This window comes from Echeneis naucrates, chromosome 17 (assembly GCF_900963305.1).
Source record: "Echeneis naucrates chromosome 17, fEcheNa1.1, whole genome shotgun sequence".
Taxonomy (NCBI): Eukaryota; Metazoa; Chordata; class Actinopteri; order Carangiformes; family Echeneidae; genus Echeneis; species Echeneis naucrates.
In genome coordinates this window covers 1,824,153-1,843,080 of record NC_042527.1, presented here as the reverse complement: position 1 = coordinate 1,843,080, position 18,928 = coordinate 1,824,153, and the positions used below count along the sequence as shown (strand labels likewise).

Genomic DNA, 18,928 nt, shown 5'->3' with positions numbered 1-18,928 from the left:
ACCAGTACTCACAGACCAGCACTCCTGCCTGCCTGTTTGCCAGGACTCCAACCCACCATCACCTGCTTACTCCTGCCTGCCTTCGCCATTCTCCCACACTCATCTCAGCCCTGTAGGTCTCTGCCTCAACCTGCTTCCTCCACCATCATTCCCCACTTACCCGGCAATAAAACCTGCTTTGCTCAAATCCATGTTTGTCTGTGTCTGCATTTGGGGAAAACACAATCCCTGAGTTATTGCATCACTTGACGCTAAGAGCCAGCAGCTGATGACATGATACCTGACCTCTGACAGTGCAGGGTGCAGAGCGTCCATCTCAACCCTGAGCCAAAAATTTAACTGCACTATTTAGTTTGTCAAGACCTCTTTTTATTGAAAAGTTCACAATAGATTAGCTTGAAGTCTGTGGTGATGCTCTACCAGGCACTATAACTCCTCAGTAGTGTGGCTGCTGTATCTGCAGAAGTCTGAAATACAGAGACAAACACAGATGCCCTGGTTGACTTTCTGTCTTCATCGGTGGAGAAAAGATATGTGACATGTCACATGATGGAGACTGAACCCATCAGGTAATTTCAGCTTGTGTTAAACAATATTCAGTGACTTTAAAGGCATCTTAACACAGAGATGTTAGCTGTTAGCTTCAGGCCATCTGAAGCTAACATCCCAGTCAGTGGAGTCAGACCTGGGCTGATGCTTTTGATTAAGGTGTACCTGAAACTCGACTGCACAGCTCCTCCTGCACCTGCTCCTGCTCCACGTCCTGGCGGAACAGAGAGATGATATCGTCCTCCAGCTCCTCCACCACTGTTTCACACTGACATACAGACACAAATCTAGTTTGTCTCATTTTCCCCAACACAGTGAAGAGCAAGGCCTTGGTGGCCATGTTCTCTGTACATTTGCCAAACTGTGGCATTTTCACAGCTTGGTGGTCATATGGCAAAGATCCTGATTCAAGATAAGGGAAGTACCTGTACATCACCTGTACACACTGATTGTTTGAGGTGACAAGCTTTTTCAAAGAGATTGAAAAAAGTCAGATTAATATTCACATAGATATGCGCACATGCAAGCATGGATACACAGTAATAGGACAGCATTTGTTGGTTTTCTAAGGCTGGCCCTTTTCTGTCAAAACTGTTACAGCTGTATTCTGTCGAACACAGAAAGGGTTTATCATTTCATTATGAACTCACTGCGAATTTCAGGGCCTCTGACACATCAGGCTTGTCAAAATGGAAGTTCTTGAAGTCGGGGAAGTCCCTAGGGACTCCTTTGCTCCTGGGGGCAAATCTCATGTACTGTTTATGCTGCGTGTCAGGGTCCACATGGAGGGCGTAGTCGCTCATGCTACGACACACCCCATCCAGTAGCTCACTGAGGTGAGTCTCTGAGCGAGCAAGAGGTACCTGGTCAAAAACAGAGAGTGCTGACAATCAGCTGGCAGAGTCCACAAAAGTCCTGAGACTGGTCCTCACCATGTCATTTACTGCATCACACAGATGATGAACACACATCGTGGAGCAGACAAACTGAAAAGAGAATACTTTCTTTTGAACAACACAAAGGCTCTGATGAGAAAGGAGAAATGGTGTTCTTCAGAGGGGTTCACCATTGTGACCTCCTGTTTCCGATGGTCTCTTTATCCTCACTGACTTTTAACCTGTGTGAACACCCTCACGCCTCTCCATCCAGCCCCCCTCCCCCTCGGGATGCAATGGAGTCTAGACAGGTCAATACAGGTGCAGTGTACTGCTTCCAACAGTCCTAAAGGGATACTGGGTGACAAAAGTGATGTGTGGAGGTGAAGGGGTGAGGACAGGGTGGTGCTCTTTGACCAGGTTATATAAAAGCCAAAAGGGAGAGGTTGGTTTCCTGAGAAGGGTGAGGTCATTGGAGAAGATAGGGAACAGGAGGTCTCAACAGAAGCCAAGTGCAGGGTAAAAAGCTCATCTTGTCAGTGTGGCTGAACCCCCACTACAATCCCCTTCATGCCAACATCTTCCCTTCCTGTGGTGCTACTTTCAAGCATTTATCCACCTCAATCCTCTTCGAATCAAAGGAGGAAATCTAGTGTCCTGGTCAAAAGGTGGAAGGGGGGATTTTTTTTTTTTACTTTAGTGGGTGTTTATGTCCTGATGAGCTAGATTTTGTAACAACACAGCTTTATTGTCCTGTGACCAACTTGATTTTGTATACATTGCACACAGAAACAAAAAGGGCCTCTCTACCATTTGTGTTTTCTGGCTCAGCAAAAATGGATCCCTGACACTGCTGTGTTGCAACAGGAAGGAAGTCAACTGTGTGTTACAGCACAGGGTCAAAGGTCAAAGGGCGAGCTCCAATGGATGTAGGTCATGCCTGCCAATGAAAATGAGGTTCACCTGTCAATCAAAACCTGCCTGTGATGACTTTGACATTTTATCCACCGGATGACTGAGAGGAAATGTCAGAGTATTTTCATCATCACCCATGAGACTGGTATCAATAATTAAAAAATATACAGGAAGACCAGACAGTTCATCGGATCACAGCCATTTCTCAACAGTTTGAACTGAGACTTACGTTGGCAGGCGACGGACTTCATTTGCCTTCTTTGGTTCTATAGTTTTTGTAATTTATGTTTCCACATTTGGCTGAGATGTACCGATTGTTCAGACATTTCCACAGTATCAAACATTCAGAAAAAGGTTTTGGGGTTTGGGGTTTTGACTCTAACCTACCATAGTTAAGGCTTTGTACAGATCTTTTTAATGTAACTAGCTGCAAATGAGCTGAGAATCAGCTGCATTTCATTTGTGTTTTGACAAAACAAAACAAAACAAAAAAAAATACTATAATAACAGGAAATAATCATTATTTGGCAGTTTAATGTATTTTCTTTTGACAAAGGAAGATTCACTTGCTTGATGCTTAGCCAAGCTAACCAAGTCTACACAGGGCTGTCCTTCTCTAAATGCTGCTCTCAGTCTCAGTTGTCCTCCATCCTCTTCCTCATATCATAACTGGTCTTTACTCTCATGTCAAAAGTAGTTGCTACACACTCAGTATTTCTCTCTTGCCATAGTAAGTAAAACCTTTTTTTATTCACTAATCCATGTTTTCAATGGTGTAAATGAAACCTAGCCTCTCCCTCCACTCTGCACATTCATGAAAAATTATTATTAATTTATGAACTTTAATTGGCTTTAATAACTAGGACAATGAAACTGAAAGGCCCCTGTCCAAAGTGGTGCAATAATGGCTCCCTCTCCAATGGGAATTGAATGGAGGTTAGCATCCCTGAGAAGCTTATTCTCTGGCCCAACTGGTTGCACCCCCTACACCCCCACCCCCAATCTCTTTCTTCAAACAACATGGTGACTGACAGCTCCTTTTCACAAGGCTGCGACTGGCAGGGAAGGGCGTTAATTCCAAACCATTTAGTAGCCTGGCATGATAATGACTCACACCCAAGCCCGGGCTGAGATAGCCCAACATGGTCTCATTGTCGGGTGGGGGGAGAGCAGGCTTTTCTCTCTCTCTCTCTTTAAATCAAGGTTTGATGAGATTTGGAAATAAGTTTTATTTTAAATTTCAAATCCAGTTTTATTAGGGTTAGGGTTATATGACAATGACAATCTTCGTATGACAATGCCCACCAGCGCTGATGATAATCTTGTTTGAGTATTTATCAGTTGTTCAGGTGAAAGTGTCTTGCAGAGATGAACTTTATAACATGTAATTCATGTTAAATAAACTATTAACATGTAGTTTTGATCTTTTTAAGCTAGTAACTAAACTGTAAATTTCGGCTAAAATATGTGCTACACAATATGGAAAAAAATGACACTGATTATTTTTGGCAAATATTGTGGTTGCTCAACCCTGAACTAACAACAACCCTTTGGTAAGGGTGAAGAGTGCAACTACATTAGGGAACACTGAGGACTGGCACTTAGTTTAAATGTAAATATGAGCACAGAGCAGATGATTCTACCACAGACAAATACAAAAAGCCAACCTCCATGTCTTGACCCACTCTGCTTCTGATGTCTTGCAATCTTAACAATATGTCACTTTATTAACAAGTAACATGTAGTTAACTGCATCCAAGCCACTTACTGTTCATTTAGCTTATGGTATGTAAAACATGAACATTTAGCTAACTTTTTGAAACCATTACGTATTTATTAAAAAACTGTTTAAAAAGTGGGACACCATTAACATATCGTTAAAGTTAAAACTTCTCTGTTGAATCATCACTCTCAAATTTAATTTACCATTTTTTATTTAAGTCTTCGATAAATTTTGTGATTCCTTTACCATTCAGAAAGTGAAGACTTGCATATGTGTCTTGAACTGTTCCTTTAAGACAACAGCAAAGAGAAACAAAACCTCTCTGGATGACACCTAAGTCACACACATTTCTGGGCCATGATATTATGTGTCACTGTGTCAGTGTGCCTTTGTGAATCCTCTCATTCTCAATGCATGACTTCCCACCGGTCACTATGAGAACATCTCGCTGTGCCAACTAAGTTCAATGTCTTTGGAGGCCTTAAATGTGTCATTGTTGCAGCAGGCAGGTTTAACTTTTGTGGTAGAAAACAGCCCCATGGGCCCAGGAAGTCCCACTGTGAGGGGGCCAAAGAGCAGAGACTTAAAACCTGAAAATCCTCCTCAGTGATGGCATCTAAGCTGTGACATCCCTCCCTCTCTGATTCTCACCAGGTCAAAAGCTACTGAAAAGGAGGGAGCTGGAAGGGCAAAGGATCAAGGTTTGGCTTCTTCTAGACTCATTTGATGGACCAAACAATAAAGCAGGTGGATGGTAGGGCCAGCAAAATGTGCTATCCTTGAGATCAATGTAAAAATAAAGATCATAAATAATTTCACTACACAACAATCATTAACCTTTAGTGATTATCAATCAAACAGCTAACAACCCTCCAATATAAGTGTGTAATGCGCTGTGTCCTAGAATAACACACCTAGCTAGGGAGGCAGACTGTACTGTCAGGAGCTTTCCTATAGCCTTTGTTGCAGTGGTTACTATGATGTCATGACTTGGTAAGGTTTAGAACAATATGGTTAATTGGATTAAAATTACAAATAGATTATATGATAATGTTTTATGTTTTATTGCACTTGTAAAATTTATATAATCATATATAATAATATATAATAATCAAATAGTTAAGGAAGCAGTCAAGGAAAATAATCACGGCAAACAGAAAAATATAAGAAATTTGAGACACAGAAATCATGAGGCATCAGCGGAGCATTAGAATGGAGGCATCTTAGGCACATTGAGGTAACACACATCTTATCAACTTATTTTTCTCTGTACTGGTAGAACATTGGAGGTTGACATTCAGTATAAATGTAAATGTGAGTACAGGGCAGAAAATTATATTAAATGCGACCACCCTCATGTTTCAACCTACTTTGTTTTTTATGTCTAGCAAACTTCACAACATTTATATTATGTTCATTATATATTCCAATTATTAGGGATTAGTTATTTTCGTTGGCTTTCCTTTGGAGAATATGACCTGAAGGATTGTATTACCACAATGGATATGGTGTTAGTAATTCATCAGCGTTTTATTTTCATAAAAATTCCATCCTCTCCAGTTTGATTAGATTTTGATCAGTTGTGCTGCAAAAATAGTGACGTATATTTCGTTGACTATCATTGCGCTTGCTGACAATGGAGGGTTAACCAGGTCCACATCGCTCAGGAAGGGTTCTATTAGGACAGTGATGTTACTCCCTAATCTGATCTGAATCTAACCTGAACAAATATGTTATGAGTGTGCCTCAAACTGTTGTTTAGATGTGCCTTTATCGATTTTTGCTGAGATGTGCTTTTCTCAGCCCAGAGTGGCTATTACTGGCCGTCCAAACAGAAGGAGAAAAAAAAACCAAAGTTATGACTAGCATCTAGCATGACTGTGTCTATCAACCTCAGTGATAAAGCGCAGCCCTGTTGTAAAGATGGGCACCCTGAGGCTTCTGAAACACTAGATATACATCATATTGCATGTGATGGATGGATTCTGGAGATGTTCATCAAAATCAATACTCATAATAATTTAGATATTTGTCAATTTATTCATGGATATACTTGCTGACAGAACTGCAGATAAGAACTACTTTGAACTTATCGTACTTAACACTGATATTAATGTTGCTAAAATCATTGACCTAAATATTGGTGTATATCATTATGTGTGAATCTTTTTCTATATATGTACAATTTCTATTTATTAACTTAATGATTGATATAATCATAGTTATAGTTTTTGATGTACAGTCCCGTCCAAAAGTATTGGAACAGCAAGTTCAATTCCTTTGTTTTTGTTGTATACTGAAGACATTTGGGTTCAGTATACAACAGGACCTCTCAGGACCAAAATGGTTTGCTTTTCTCCCATAGACAGCTCTCTGGTTTTCATGTTTGCTTAACAGAAAATGCAGTTTTCACAGGTGAAACCCAAAGCCAAAAACAAGAACTATTTAATGTCTCTGCAATCAATCTGAAAGGCAACAAGTGCGCAACTAGAAACACCCATCAGTCACATGTTGCAATACTTTTGCTCACTTGAAAAGTGGGTGGGTTCAAAGAAAAGGTAATCTTTCCTGGGTTGTTTAACACATCTAGATGTAAAAACCACAAAATAAAAGCTGGAATTATGAACTTTTGTGTCATATTCATCATTTTATCTGAAACCCAAATGTCTTCAGCCCACCCACAAGATGGGAAAACAATCTGCGGCACAATTTTAAATACACTATCCAGTACTTACCTTGAAACATTATTTCAGCATGTCAGATGATTATTTTAACACGCTATCTATACTGGAGAAAAACGGTACAATGAAAAACTCACATATGTGGGTCTTTCTCATTGTCCTTTCTGTTTGCCTTCATTTTCATGGAGAAATGATTCCACTGAATGGCCAGAGGTGACATACATTGATATTTACAACTGCCTAATCGAGTCCCCCAGTAAGATAATCATTTTACCTAATAGCGATAAAAGCCAAGTCTTGCATAAGTTAGGCTATATCCACAATACTACATCATCATTTTAAAATAGCTTTTTATAGCCCAAATGTTCTGCACCACTTTATGGGGTTATGGGGTAAAAACTTGATTTGTAACAGAAGTGGTGCTTGTGTGACGAGACAGGGCTGCATGTAGCCTGCATCATGTTTCTCATTTTTATCGTTTCTTCAATGGGTCAGGTTTTTTCCAGTTGGCTTGCTCTTACCTTTGTGTAATACAAATTAAGCTATAAATAAAAATATATTGAGGCTTACAATAACTAAGCAAAATCTGATCAACCTATGGGCAATTTTAGAGTCACCAATCAACCTAATGTTATGTTATATTTGGTGGAGCCTACGCGATCTATGCGATCCTCCAAGGAAAAGAGTCGGCTTTTGTGACGGCATTTACTTTCCTGTAATCAGTACAGAAACAAGGAGTGTTATCAGATTTCGAAACCAGAACACAGGGTGAACTCCATGCACTGTCACTGGGAACGGCTAACCCATGTTCAACCAAATAGTTCACCTCCTGCTGCATCAGGGTCCGTTTAGTGGGGTTAACCTGATATGCATGTTGTTTAATGGGTCTGTGGCCCTCCACATCAATGTCATGGTACAGGACAGATGTTTGGCGGGGATGGCCAGAGAAAAGCAACACGTTATCCTCAATCAACGCTACAATATCCGAAACGGCCTGAAACGGACAAATGGGACAAAATCCCCTCCAAATTACCCAATATCTCTGAGTTTCTCAAACGAGCGGCCGGCAACAAAGTACTATTTTCTGTTAACCCATCATCCACAAGGTGGTACTGAGGAGGCGCAGCGGGAGGTGGCGAAGGATCATACACTCTGGAAAAATAACGTTTCATCATGTTAATATGGCACACTGGATTTCCTTTTCCGATCTGGGGTTTGAACAACATAGTCTGTGTTTTTTTTCCACCGTGTATGGACCTGAAAACCGAGACTGTAACTCTTCACCTGGCTGAAACACACGGAGAACAGACTTTTTATCATATCGACACTTCATTTTGGCTTGGCTTTGAGCTAAATTTAAAAATTTAAATTTAAATTTAAATAAAGAGGGAGGCCCTCATCCCATTCTCTGTTGGACTCAAAACAGAATTTTCGCACCATGGATTTTAACGTCTGGTGGAACCTCTCCAGAGACTCTGGATGATATGGACTTGATGTTATATGTTTAACTCTCAGCTCTTTCATGACCTGAGTAAACAGTTTGGACATGTAATTGGTACCTTGATCACTTTGAATGATTTTAGGCAAGCCAAAAGTTGAAAAAAAGTTTGTGAGAGCTTTCACAACTGGCTTCGCTTTTAGAGTGGGAATGGCCTCGGGGTACCTCGCAGCAGCGCACATCACCATCAATATATACTGATGTCCAGATTTGGTTTTAGGTAATGGACCCACACATCTAATCAAATCAAATCAGATTTATTTGTATAGCGCCAAATCATAACAAAGTTACATCAAGGCACTTTACATATAGAGCAGGTCTAGACCCAACTCTTTATAAATTTATTTAAAGAGACCCAACAGATCCCCCGATGAGCAAGCACTTGGCAACAGTGGCAAGGAAAAACTTCCTTTAAGAGGCAGAAACCTCGAGCAGAACCAGGCTCAAGGGGGGCGGCCATCTGCCTCGACCGGTTGGGTTGAGAGTGGGAGAGTGGGAGAGAGAGAGAGAGAGAGATCTACTAACACCTGTTCAAACGGCTCCCCAAGCACCGGAATCGGATGCAAGGGGGCCGGAGGAACAGGTATGACAGGTGCGGCAATAGTGTGCTACGTCAGTTTTTACTCCTGGCCAGAAAAAATTACGCAACACATGATGGTATGTCTTTTTTTACTCCAAGATGGCCAGCTAAACTGGAGTCATGTGCCAGACTTAATATTTGTGCTTGGTAGTCTTTTGGTACAACCACTTGATTTACAACACGTATCTTGCTGGAGTCAGGGCTCCACTGTCTCATCAAGACACTGTTGTCTTGGAAAAACACGCAAGGTTTGTTGTCTTCCTCGGCGGCTACAACAGAGGACAGACACAAAGTCAGAGTGGGATCATTTTTCTGAGAATTAATCAACATTTCCTGTGTTACATTCAAACTCAGGTCTGTGTCAGTAGGATAGAGGTCAGACTCAATGGCACCTTTTGGTACCTTTTCGCGCTTAGCAGCGGGGGACACTGAAAAGGAGCGCTCCCCTTCGTCTACAGTAGCCATAAATGACTCCGACAAATCAACAATGTCACTCAATTTTTGAGCCTGTGCATGCGTAATTGCGCACACAGGGAACACATTTGACACAGACACACCCAGAGAGACAGAGGCGAGGCAGGAAGCAGACGAAGTGGGATCCCTCACAACTTTGGGCAGAGGAAACACGTTTCTTCCGGCCAAATCATTCCCCAAAATAAACGAAATGCCACTAATCGGGAACCGTGGGAGCACGGCAACTTTCACCCGTCCTGACACAAGCGGGGAATGCAAATGGATCATATGCAGTGGGGCATTCAGTTCACTCGTTTTAATTCCCCACACTAGCAAATCTGAACCACAAGAAATTACATCTGAAAGCAGTAGAACACTAGCCAGCATAAACGAATAGTAGGCGGCAGTATCTTGCAGGTTTGTCACTGGTACTTTATCCAATTCCTCACCGGTTAGTGACACAAACGGTATGAAACGTGGGTCAACCTCCGCGTTCACCTCTAGTTCCAGTAAAGGATTTATGCACTTTTCAGGTGGGGATGCTGTGTTGATAGAACCCACACCTATCAGTTTTGTGTTGCCCTTTTTTCTTAGGAGCCGGACAGACAGCGATCAAATGACCTGGCTTGTGGCAATAAAAACACTCGTGGCTCTCACTCGGTGAAGTGCTTTTACGCATCAGCTTTGGAGATCTGTTTCGACGCTCTGGCAGGGCACGAGGTGCTGGCATAGAAAAAACACTTTTGTGAGTCAAAATGAACTCGTCAGCCAGCACGGCTGCTTTGGTTACGGACGCCACTTTCTTTTCGTTCAGATAAACTACAATTCGTTCCTCAAGCAAAATGAGCTCTCTCATGTCCGCCACCGTTTTCACATTACACGCATGGCAACATTTATCAAACAAAACACTCTTGTTGCGCACAAACTATGTCTGGTTAGCCTGTAAGCCAGCAACACAGTCTTTTTTAACTTAGTATAATCAAGGCTATCCTCAATTGATAGACTGGCACAGACCTCCTGGGCTTTACCCACTAGTTTGCACTGGAGGAGAAGTGACCAGAACTCTTTGGGCCAACTCGGGGCGGCAGCTATCCACTCGAAAGCACTGAAATATGAGTCCACCTCGGACTCACGAAAAGGAGGAACTAACGCAATGTGCATACTAATGTCAAAAGCGGGAGCAGAAACAGAGCTGCGGCCAAAAAGATCCCCTGGGGTGGAGACTGCAGGAGCTCCTTTTTCAAGCTCAAGCGCCCTTATGCGCCGATGCATGGCTTGCACCTCCAGTTGTTTGTTTATGGTTTCTGCCTCCTTTATTTAAAGGGCTATGCGGAGATCTTCTGTGGTCATGTTGCTCATGAGAGGATCTGTGATTGGCCTCGGCTCCACACCAGCAGCGAGCATGCCAGCAGCCTCCGCTGCTTTCAGCTCTGCCCCCCGTGCGTCACCCTCCGTATCACCCGCAGTGACTCTGGTCGTCTGCTTATCACAGGCCAGGCTGGAACTCATCCACCAATCAGCTACCAGCTATGGAACACACCTATTTACATAGGGGACAGAACACACACACACACACACACACACACACACTCACAAACATAATGACTCCAGTCATTGCATGTTGCAACAACATGCATGTTGTTGGAAAGTGGGCGGTTACCTGAGTGCCTGGAGGAAACCTACACCCATACAGAAGGGCCCCTGGCTGGAAATCAGCCTGTGAGGCCAAAGAGCTAACCACTATGCCACTGTGTTGCCTAGATTGATATATTTATTGATGACAATATTCATATAATAATGATATAATTTAGAATAATATACTTGATATTACTGTCAGTATCAACATCGATAACCTATTATATCATTGTTGATAATAAATTGCTGTTGACACGATTATATAATCTTTGATAAAATGATTGATCAATTGTCTGTGTCTGTTATTATTGTTCTCATGGACTCCTGTATCTTAGATTCATAGAGGAGGGCTGCAGATCTGTGGTTCAGCCTATGCAGGCACAGGAGACGGGGGAAATGGGAAAGAGAGTGTACCTTCTTGTCTTTCATGGTCCCATCAGGGTTGAGTCTGAAGCTGCCCAAGTTGATGGTTTTCTTTGGGTCCACTTTATTGATTGAATAGTTCAGTTCAGCTACAACTGCTTTGCAAGCTGGGAAATAAAAATAAATGCTAGTATGCCCATTAATGAAAAATGACATATACATTCATCAGCTGAGACTGAGCCATTTAGAAAGGATATTAATGGGCAATAACGTATTAATCAATCACAGACCGTACAGCAGGATACACTATCGCACACATACAAATACTAATTTTAGAAAATTAACACACAGAGTGACACTACAATGTGTTTGGTGGACTGTGCCATTTGACAGCTGGCAGACTGACTAATACAATGTGCAACTACCAGATGAGCAGATGAAGTCAATAGTATGTTGCAGAGCAAATCACAATTCTAATAGCCCAACTTCCTACTTACAACTTTACAGCCTATAAAAAAGTATTCACACCCTATGATGTTTTCCCTTTTTATTGCTTTCATAAAAGGAATCCTTGTCAATATAATTCATCTGATTGCAGTGAATGTTCGTCAAGTGAAAGTAATATGTCTGGAAGGTTCAGTCACTGGTTCTTCAGTATTTCAGGGTACATTTAGACCATGAAGACAAAGAAAATTCTAAACAACTCTTAGAATGAGGATACATACAAAAATATCTAAGTCACTGAACATCTCCTGGAGTTCAGTCCATGGGAGGCTTGCAAATGTTGAGGGTATGATGAAAGCAGCTAAATATACGTAAATCCCGAAGGACAATCTGATTCAGTCTGCAAGAAAACTGATTTGGGAGAAAACTTATTTTCCAGCACGGCGATGGCCTGAAGCATACAATGAAAACTACACAAAAATGGTTTGAAGACAGCAAAATTTATGTTCTAAGGAAAAAAATATTTTGAAGCATGACAATGGCCTGAAGCATACAGTGAAATATCCACAAAAATGGTTTGAAGACAACAAAATGAATCTTCTATGTGGCTGAATCAAAGCCCAGATCCAACAGAGAAGTTGTGTCTTCCCATAGAACCTGACAGAGCCTGAGCAGTTTTCAAAGAAGAATGCTAAAGAAAATACTGCTGTGTCCAGATTTGCAAGCCTGTTTGACACCAATCCACACAGACTCAGTGCTGTGATTGTGACCAAAACTGCATCTACCAAATACTGGACTAAACAGGGTGAATATTTACGCAGTCACTAACTTTGTGTTAAAAACTTGCAAAGAGTTTTTTATAGTTACTGTTTAACTAGGCTGGCACACACACAAACACACAATAACAAACTCCAGACATAAAGTCATCATTCATCTCATGGAGGCTGATTTACAACCTGTGATCAGATGACCACTGTGCTTTCTTTTACTTTAAAGACTTAGACATTTTAAACCCTGAGGTTCAAATGTCAGCAGTTAATATTATCAGAAAACTGTATGGATCTGGAAAGATTTGTAAAACAGCAGCAGGACATGGAATCCTTTGAATGAGCTTACCTGACTTACCTGAACAGTACAGCACCTTGTCCCTCTTCCCCTGGCTGCTGCTGATGAAGACAGGCAACAGCACCAATGTCATCTGAATAATCCATGGGGCCATAATGACAACCTAACAGGACACACACAAGGTGAGTGATTAGCACATACAGTCTATTGAATCACACCAGGTTTTTGAGTGCTAGAGGATATGTCATTCACATGTAAATAATCAATCATAACCCATCCATTGTATCTGGATAAGAACATAACAGTATTCTCAGGAATATTGATTGTATCCACACATCCAAACTACTGAATCTGTTCAATATTAGTTAACTGAGCTTCAGTCATTCAGCTACATTGATAATACAAACCTGCCAGTTGCATCAGAATGGTCAAACATAACTTGTCACGATTCACCAGATTCACCTGAGCATGGTAATAGTATGGATGAAGGTAACATCAATTTCTCTCATTCATTCTTTGTTTCAATCCTGTGCTAGTCATGCAAAAATATATGAACACGCGGTATACCATGCTGTTCTCTTGCCCGGAAAATGTGCATTTATGTCACCCAATTTTTTTTCCTGTTGTTGTTTTGTGTTACACTTTATTTATGAATGTGATGTTTATATGTTTCGCAGTCCAATTTTACAATATGCAGTTACATTGGCCACACACATGCACTCTCTTCCTCTCCGGCGGCACCACCACACATACACGCACGCACTCACACACACAGCTACACATTCACAATTATGACAATTTACACTCGATACACTAGATTGGTTCAGATATGAAAAAATTACAGTTTGTCCTACTACAGCACACCCATCTACCCCAAGCAGGAAATTGTATATTAAGCTCATTGCAGTTTGCATACACAGCTGGTTATAACACTAGCTGTGTATGTGTCCCTCCCTTGTCATTTTAGTTGATATGAACGTGTATATGGACAAGTGCCAACAACTAACATCTTAAATAATAATAAATATAATAATAAAAAAATAATACAAATATATAGTCCTCTGAAAAAAGGGTGTGAGGGTTAGGGTTAAAAAAAAAAAAAAAATTAAAAAGGATATTTTTCCAGCAGATTTCGGGCCAAAAACACAGGCGGGTTCAGCTTCTCTGGCTTGAGGCTGGACCTCACTGGGCTTGCAATAGTGCCAGCTGTGCTGAACGTTCACTGTCACGTTTATATTTCATCTGCTGGCTGAATGACTCCGTTTTGCCCAGCTAACGGGAGGGGCCATACCATTGATGGAGGGACACTGATTGATTTGTTTAATTGTGCAAACTGTGAGGGATGGTGATTTTTGAGATGCTGTTTACCATGACCGTTTTCTGACAGCCTGCAAATCGCCTCTTCCAGATTTGCAGGCTCTCCCCTCTTATTTGGCTTGAAACAAAAATAATCCCACAACAGAGAAGTTGTACTATGTTTAGAAACAATCTCCATCTCGTCTCTTGCTTTCCAAATTCATTGTCAAAACGTCTAGTACCTCCCCAAATAACCGATCGTGCAGTCGTAATTTAGCTGAAACCATTTGGGCTTGTAGACTCCCTACATTTTGACAGGACCAGCAGGACAGTGTCAAGCAACACTTTTTCTTTCTTTATTACCAACACGAAAACTCAATACGGCTTCTCATGAAACTACCAAATTCTCTTTGGATTGTTAATGTTAGAAAGCCAATTTGACTTTTTGAAATCAATGAGAGTGAAGCATCCTCCGATGGGAAAGTTACTGTTCTGTTGCGTTGGAGGATGCACACAGACACTGGAAACGTGTTGGTTGGATGGATGCAAACAAAAGAATTATGCTTTCACTCATCTCATGAAAATAACACCCCCCCAAAAAATTTAAATATTAAACAAAGATAACCCAAGTAAACATAAAATGCAGTTTTTCTGTGATGATTTTATTTGTTCAGAGAAAAATACTATCCAAACCTACATCATCATCAACATCATACCAACAGCGAAACATGGTGGTGGTAGTGTCATGGTGTTCCGGCCATCAGTTTGCGACCTCAAGCTGAAGCGCACTTGGGTTGTACAGTAGGGCAATGATCCAAAGCACAACAGTCCACTTCTGAATGGCTAAGAAAAAATAAAAAAATAAAACCCAATTGAAATGCTGTGGCCCGACCTTAAAAAGGCGGTTCATGCTCGGAAACCATCCAATGTGGCTGATTTAACACAATTTTGCAAAGAAGAGTGGGCTAAACACAGACAAAGCACTTATAGTAAGAGGGAACTTCAATCTGGTATTCAACCCACAAGTGGACAGAATCAGTAGGGCAGTTTGTCAACGCAACTACCAATCATACAATATAATAAAGCAGTATATGACAGATTTTTTTCCCCTCTTGGCGATGCTTGGCGCTCATATCACCCCACGTGGAAGGAATACACCTCCTACTCACCAGTCCACCACTCTTATTCCTGTTTAGACCACTTTTTAATTAGTAATTCCATTGTGAAGGATGTCTTTGGCATCAAGATCCACCCAATTGCCATCAGCGACCACGCACCAGTTACTCACACTCTGACACAAAAAACTAAAACACCACTTTCTAAACAATGGAGATTTAGTACATTGTTGCTGAAGGGCTCCCACTCTATTAAATTCTTTAAGGAGGAATGGACAATATTCTGTGAAATAAATGACCAGCCTGACGTCTCAGCCTGCATGCTATGGCAGGCACAAAAGTATTTATGTGAGGGAATATCTTATTCTTCATATAAGAAAAAACTGGAGAAAAATCTCAAAACAGAATTACACAAAATTAAACAAAAAAATTTGAGCTTTGGAAACAGCTCATGCCGCCTTCCAAGAGGAACATCTACTAAGATAACTAAGGGAATTAAGACTAAAACTAAATGAATTACTCAACATCAAAATACAATTCCAACTGCAGAGATATCCCTATCCCACTTTGACATTGAAATAAATCCATTAGATTTCTAGCAAACCAACCAAAAAAGAACAAAGAAAGAGCAACGTTATCATCAATAAAGAACTCCACTGGGAAAATAACCTGTGACCCAGGAGAAAGAAATCACATTTTCAGGAAATTCTTTTTAAAAAAAAAACAAACAAACAAACAAAACTTTATTCATCTGAGAGTAACCCCTCCAAATCCAGCATTGAAACCTTTCTATCTATTCTTTCTTTCTATACTACCATCAGGACGTCCGAACATTCCTCTGACAAGCTTTCAGCTGATTCAGAAATACAGATACACAAATATTAAAAGGAACTAAAAAGGAGACATTTTTCAAATTTTTCCTGTGCTAGCTTCTTTGCATTTGCTTTCAATAGAATTTAATATTCGTTTACGAACATACAAAACTCTTAATGACCAAGCTTCATCATATCTCAGACATTTCCTAGTTCCTTATTATTCCCAATAGGTCACTCATCTTTGGATGCAAGTTTACTTGTGGTTCCTTGAGTCTTCAAGAGTAAATCTGGAGGCAGATGTTTTATCTATCAGGATTCTGTCTTCCATGGAACGTGGTTGACGCTAGCCCTATATTGAGGATGCTTCAGCAAAACTTGATTGGGTGAGTGAACTGTTAAGTGGTGGTGGTAGGGCTCATTGGGTGCTCAGCACCCCTAAAACTGGTCCTAAAATTGCCCCTGCATGGAACCAACTCCCAGTATTCAGCAAACCCTCTTGCAGCTTTCAAGATCAGGCTTAATGACATATCTACAGTTAAAAGGTTTGTTTAATGACCACTTATTGTTTCTCTTTGGTTATGCTGCTATAGGCTGAGAATGCTGGCGGTTGCATTGAGCACCCCTCTCTTTCTCACTCTCTCTTTTGTTTTGTCTGCATTTGTCCTCATAGTTTACCACAGGGTTAATCAACTTTAAATGAGATTGATGCAGTTATAGTCTTGCAGCTACACATTTCATTATTTCAGTGCAAGTGTGTGAGCATTGCCAGTTATGAGGGTTTCTGTGTAGATTTCTGGAGAAATGAGAGTCCAGATAGGTGAAGGTGTCCCAATAGAGGAGCTGAGTCAAAGATGGTGTACATAATGATGTAATGAAAGAACAGTTCAGCCCATTTTAGGCAGGATTCATCAAATCTTCATGATGTGGCCCAACACAAGCTGGCAAGTGACACCACACAAGCATGTGGGCATTCCCTAAATATGAGTGAGAGCATCAACAGGGCCCCCGGCTCCCCATGCCCACCACCCTGTGTGCAGGAACACATAAGATACCAAACCCAGAAAGTCACCACAGCCACCCAGGTACGCTCTCACTCCTCCTGTCTCTGTCCCTCTCTCCCCCATGCATGTGCATCATGACATTACATGTCACTAACTTTGTTTCTCCCTCCTGTCTCTGTCCTACAGGTGCTGAATCATTACTGCTCCATGTTCTTGCTCAGTACGTGCTGCTGTGATAGTTATCATTAGTTATCGTTACACACTACAACTCATTTCTCATTGTTACTTCTTCCACTAAAACCCTTATTTTCACCTACAACTAATATTTACTTAGCACGTTAAGTGGTACTGGGCTTCAATCATTTACATTTCTTTACTACATGAAGAGTTTGGTCTCAACTTGCTCTGAATGTAAAGTGCCATGATGTAACAACTTGGTGCTTTATGAATGAATTTGATTTGATTCAAATATCAATGGAGAGCAACCAGTGTCAGTGCACTAAGAAGCCTACCAAAACCTACTCACTGAAACTTATCATAAATTTTGGGCATTTCCAGCACTGCAGTAAGGTGGCTGACAACTTCCTCTAAAGTTTGTGTGAAGAATTGTGGTTTAGGCTTGTAACAGATAAAACATGGTCCAGGTTGGCTTTCTGGGATGCATTGCGTCATGTGTTCAGATTAACCTGAACACACGTTCAGGTTAATCTGTATCAAGAACAGACATAAATATTAATTTATGTGATACATCTTGTTTTATTTATTAAATAATAACTAAAAGCTTTAAAGACAAGATAGTTAAAAGGGGGAGTTAATATTAAAACCCATGTTCTGTTGTGTTTAGTCATACGTAGACTTCCTCTCTGGGTTTACAGAACCAGGTGACTGCATATTTCATACTCCTGGAGCTCCTGAATCTATTGTCGAGCCAGAACCGACAGTTGAGCCATAGCCTCAATAACATGCTAACCTCAGGACACATGCACAGGTCTATCAGGAACAGAGAAGCTGTTCACAGGCCCAAGAAAACATTAGCACTTCATGGTTAGGCAGCTTGTCGTATCGACAAAGTTTAAAGCGTAAAGAGGACTAATTGACTAACGGTGGGTTGAACGACTGAAGGGCTAAACTCTAGCCGTGAAATGTGATTCATTACCTTCTTGCATTTGCGACAGTCGGTCAGAAATTAGCATCTGGAATGTGAGCACATCTGGGGTAAACTAAGCTAAAATAGCTTAGCTCGGCTGGCCAGCGATTAGTCTTACCTATGAGGAGTGAGTTTTTAGCGTCACTGGCCACCTGTTGTCCCCATGTCCTGGTTGATAACTTACTCACAGCCCTCATAAGACAACGGTACACGCTACTCTCTTCCGCCTTCAACTTTCAAAGTAAAACATTTATTGACATACAACTGAGTCTTATGGGAATTAAAATAACTTCAGATGTGTAGCAGATGGCACATGGTGAATACAGGTGGTGTCACGCCCGTTCCTCCTCCATTGCTCACATCACACTCTTTTCTAGAACACCATGCATTTACGCTGAAGGCACAGTCAGCTGCTTTTTCCTCACAGGACACTGCTGAGTGTCACCAATCATGTCAATCATATAGAGAGCACGGACCAATCAGAGAGCTGTAGTGTGTTAGGTCACGGGCTAGTGTATGTTGTGGCTGAGGCGTTTATTTACTCGTAGAAGTATGTTGTAATTTCTTTAATAAAAAAAGCATATTTATTAATAGACAGATGGACAAACTGTATTCATAAAAAGGAATGTCAATATTTCACTATCAAAGTTGAAGAGGCACAAAGTGGGTATAAAAAGTTTTCACCTGCTTTATTGGACACCTACAACCCTAAAGTACAATTGTGAGTCTGATTATCACACACACAGAGATTATCAATGAACTCAGCTAATGTT

General features: G+C 41.0%; 1 protein-coding gene across 5 annotated transcripts; it reads right to left on the bottom strand.

Moving 5' to 3' along the window:
• cnpy1 (canopy FGF signaling regulator 1) lies at positions 1–18,346 on the bottom strand. 5 transcript variants are annotated; one of them, XM_029525428.1, is made up of 6 exons: positions 18,274–18,346; positions 12,833–12,944; positions 11,324–11,439; positions 1,200–1,412; positions 715–817; positions 1–467 (listed from the first exon to the last, which is right to left on the bottom strand). In XM_029525428.1, the coding sequence occupies exons 2-6, from the start codon at positions 12,933–12,935 to the stop codon at positions 427–429; spliced, it is 576 nt and encodes a 191-aa protein (XP_029381288.1). In that variant the 5' UTR covers positions 12,936–12,944; positions 18,274–18,346; the 3' UTR covers positions 1–426. The 5 variants fall into 5 exon arrangements, with proteins under 5 accessions (XP_029381288.1, XP_029381292.1, XP_029381289.1 ...); XM_029525432.1 differs by having other exon boundaries at positions 715–763; XM_029525429.1 differs by having other exon boundaries at positions 18,165–18,284.
• Positions 18,347–18,928: the final 582 nt, after the last annotated feature.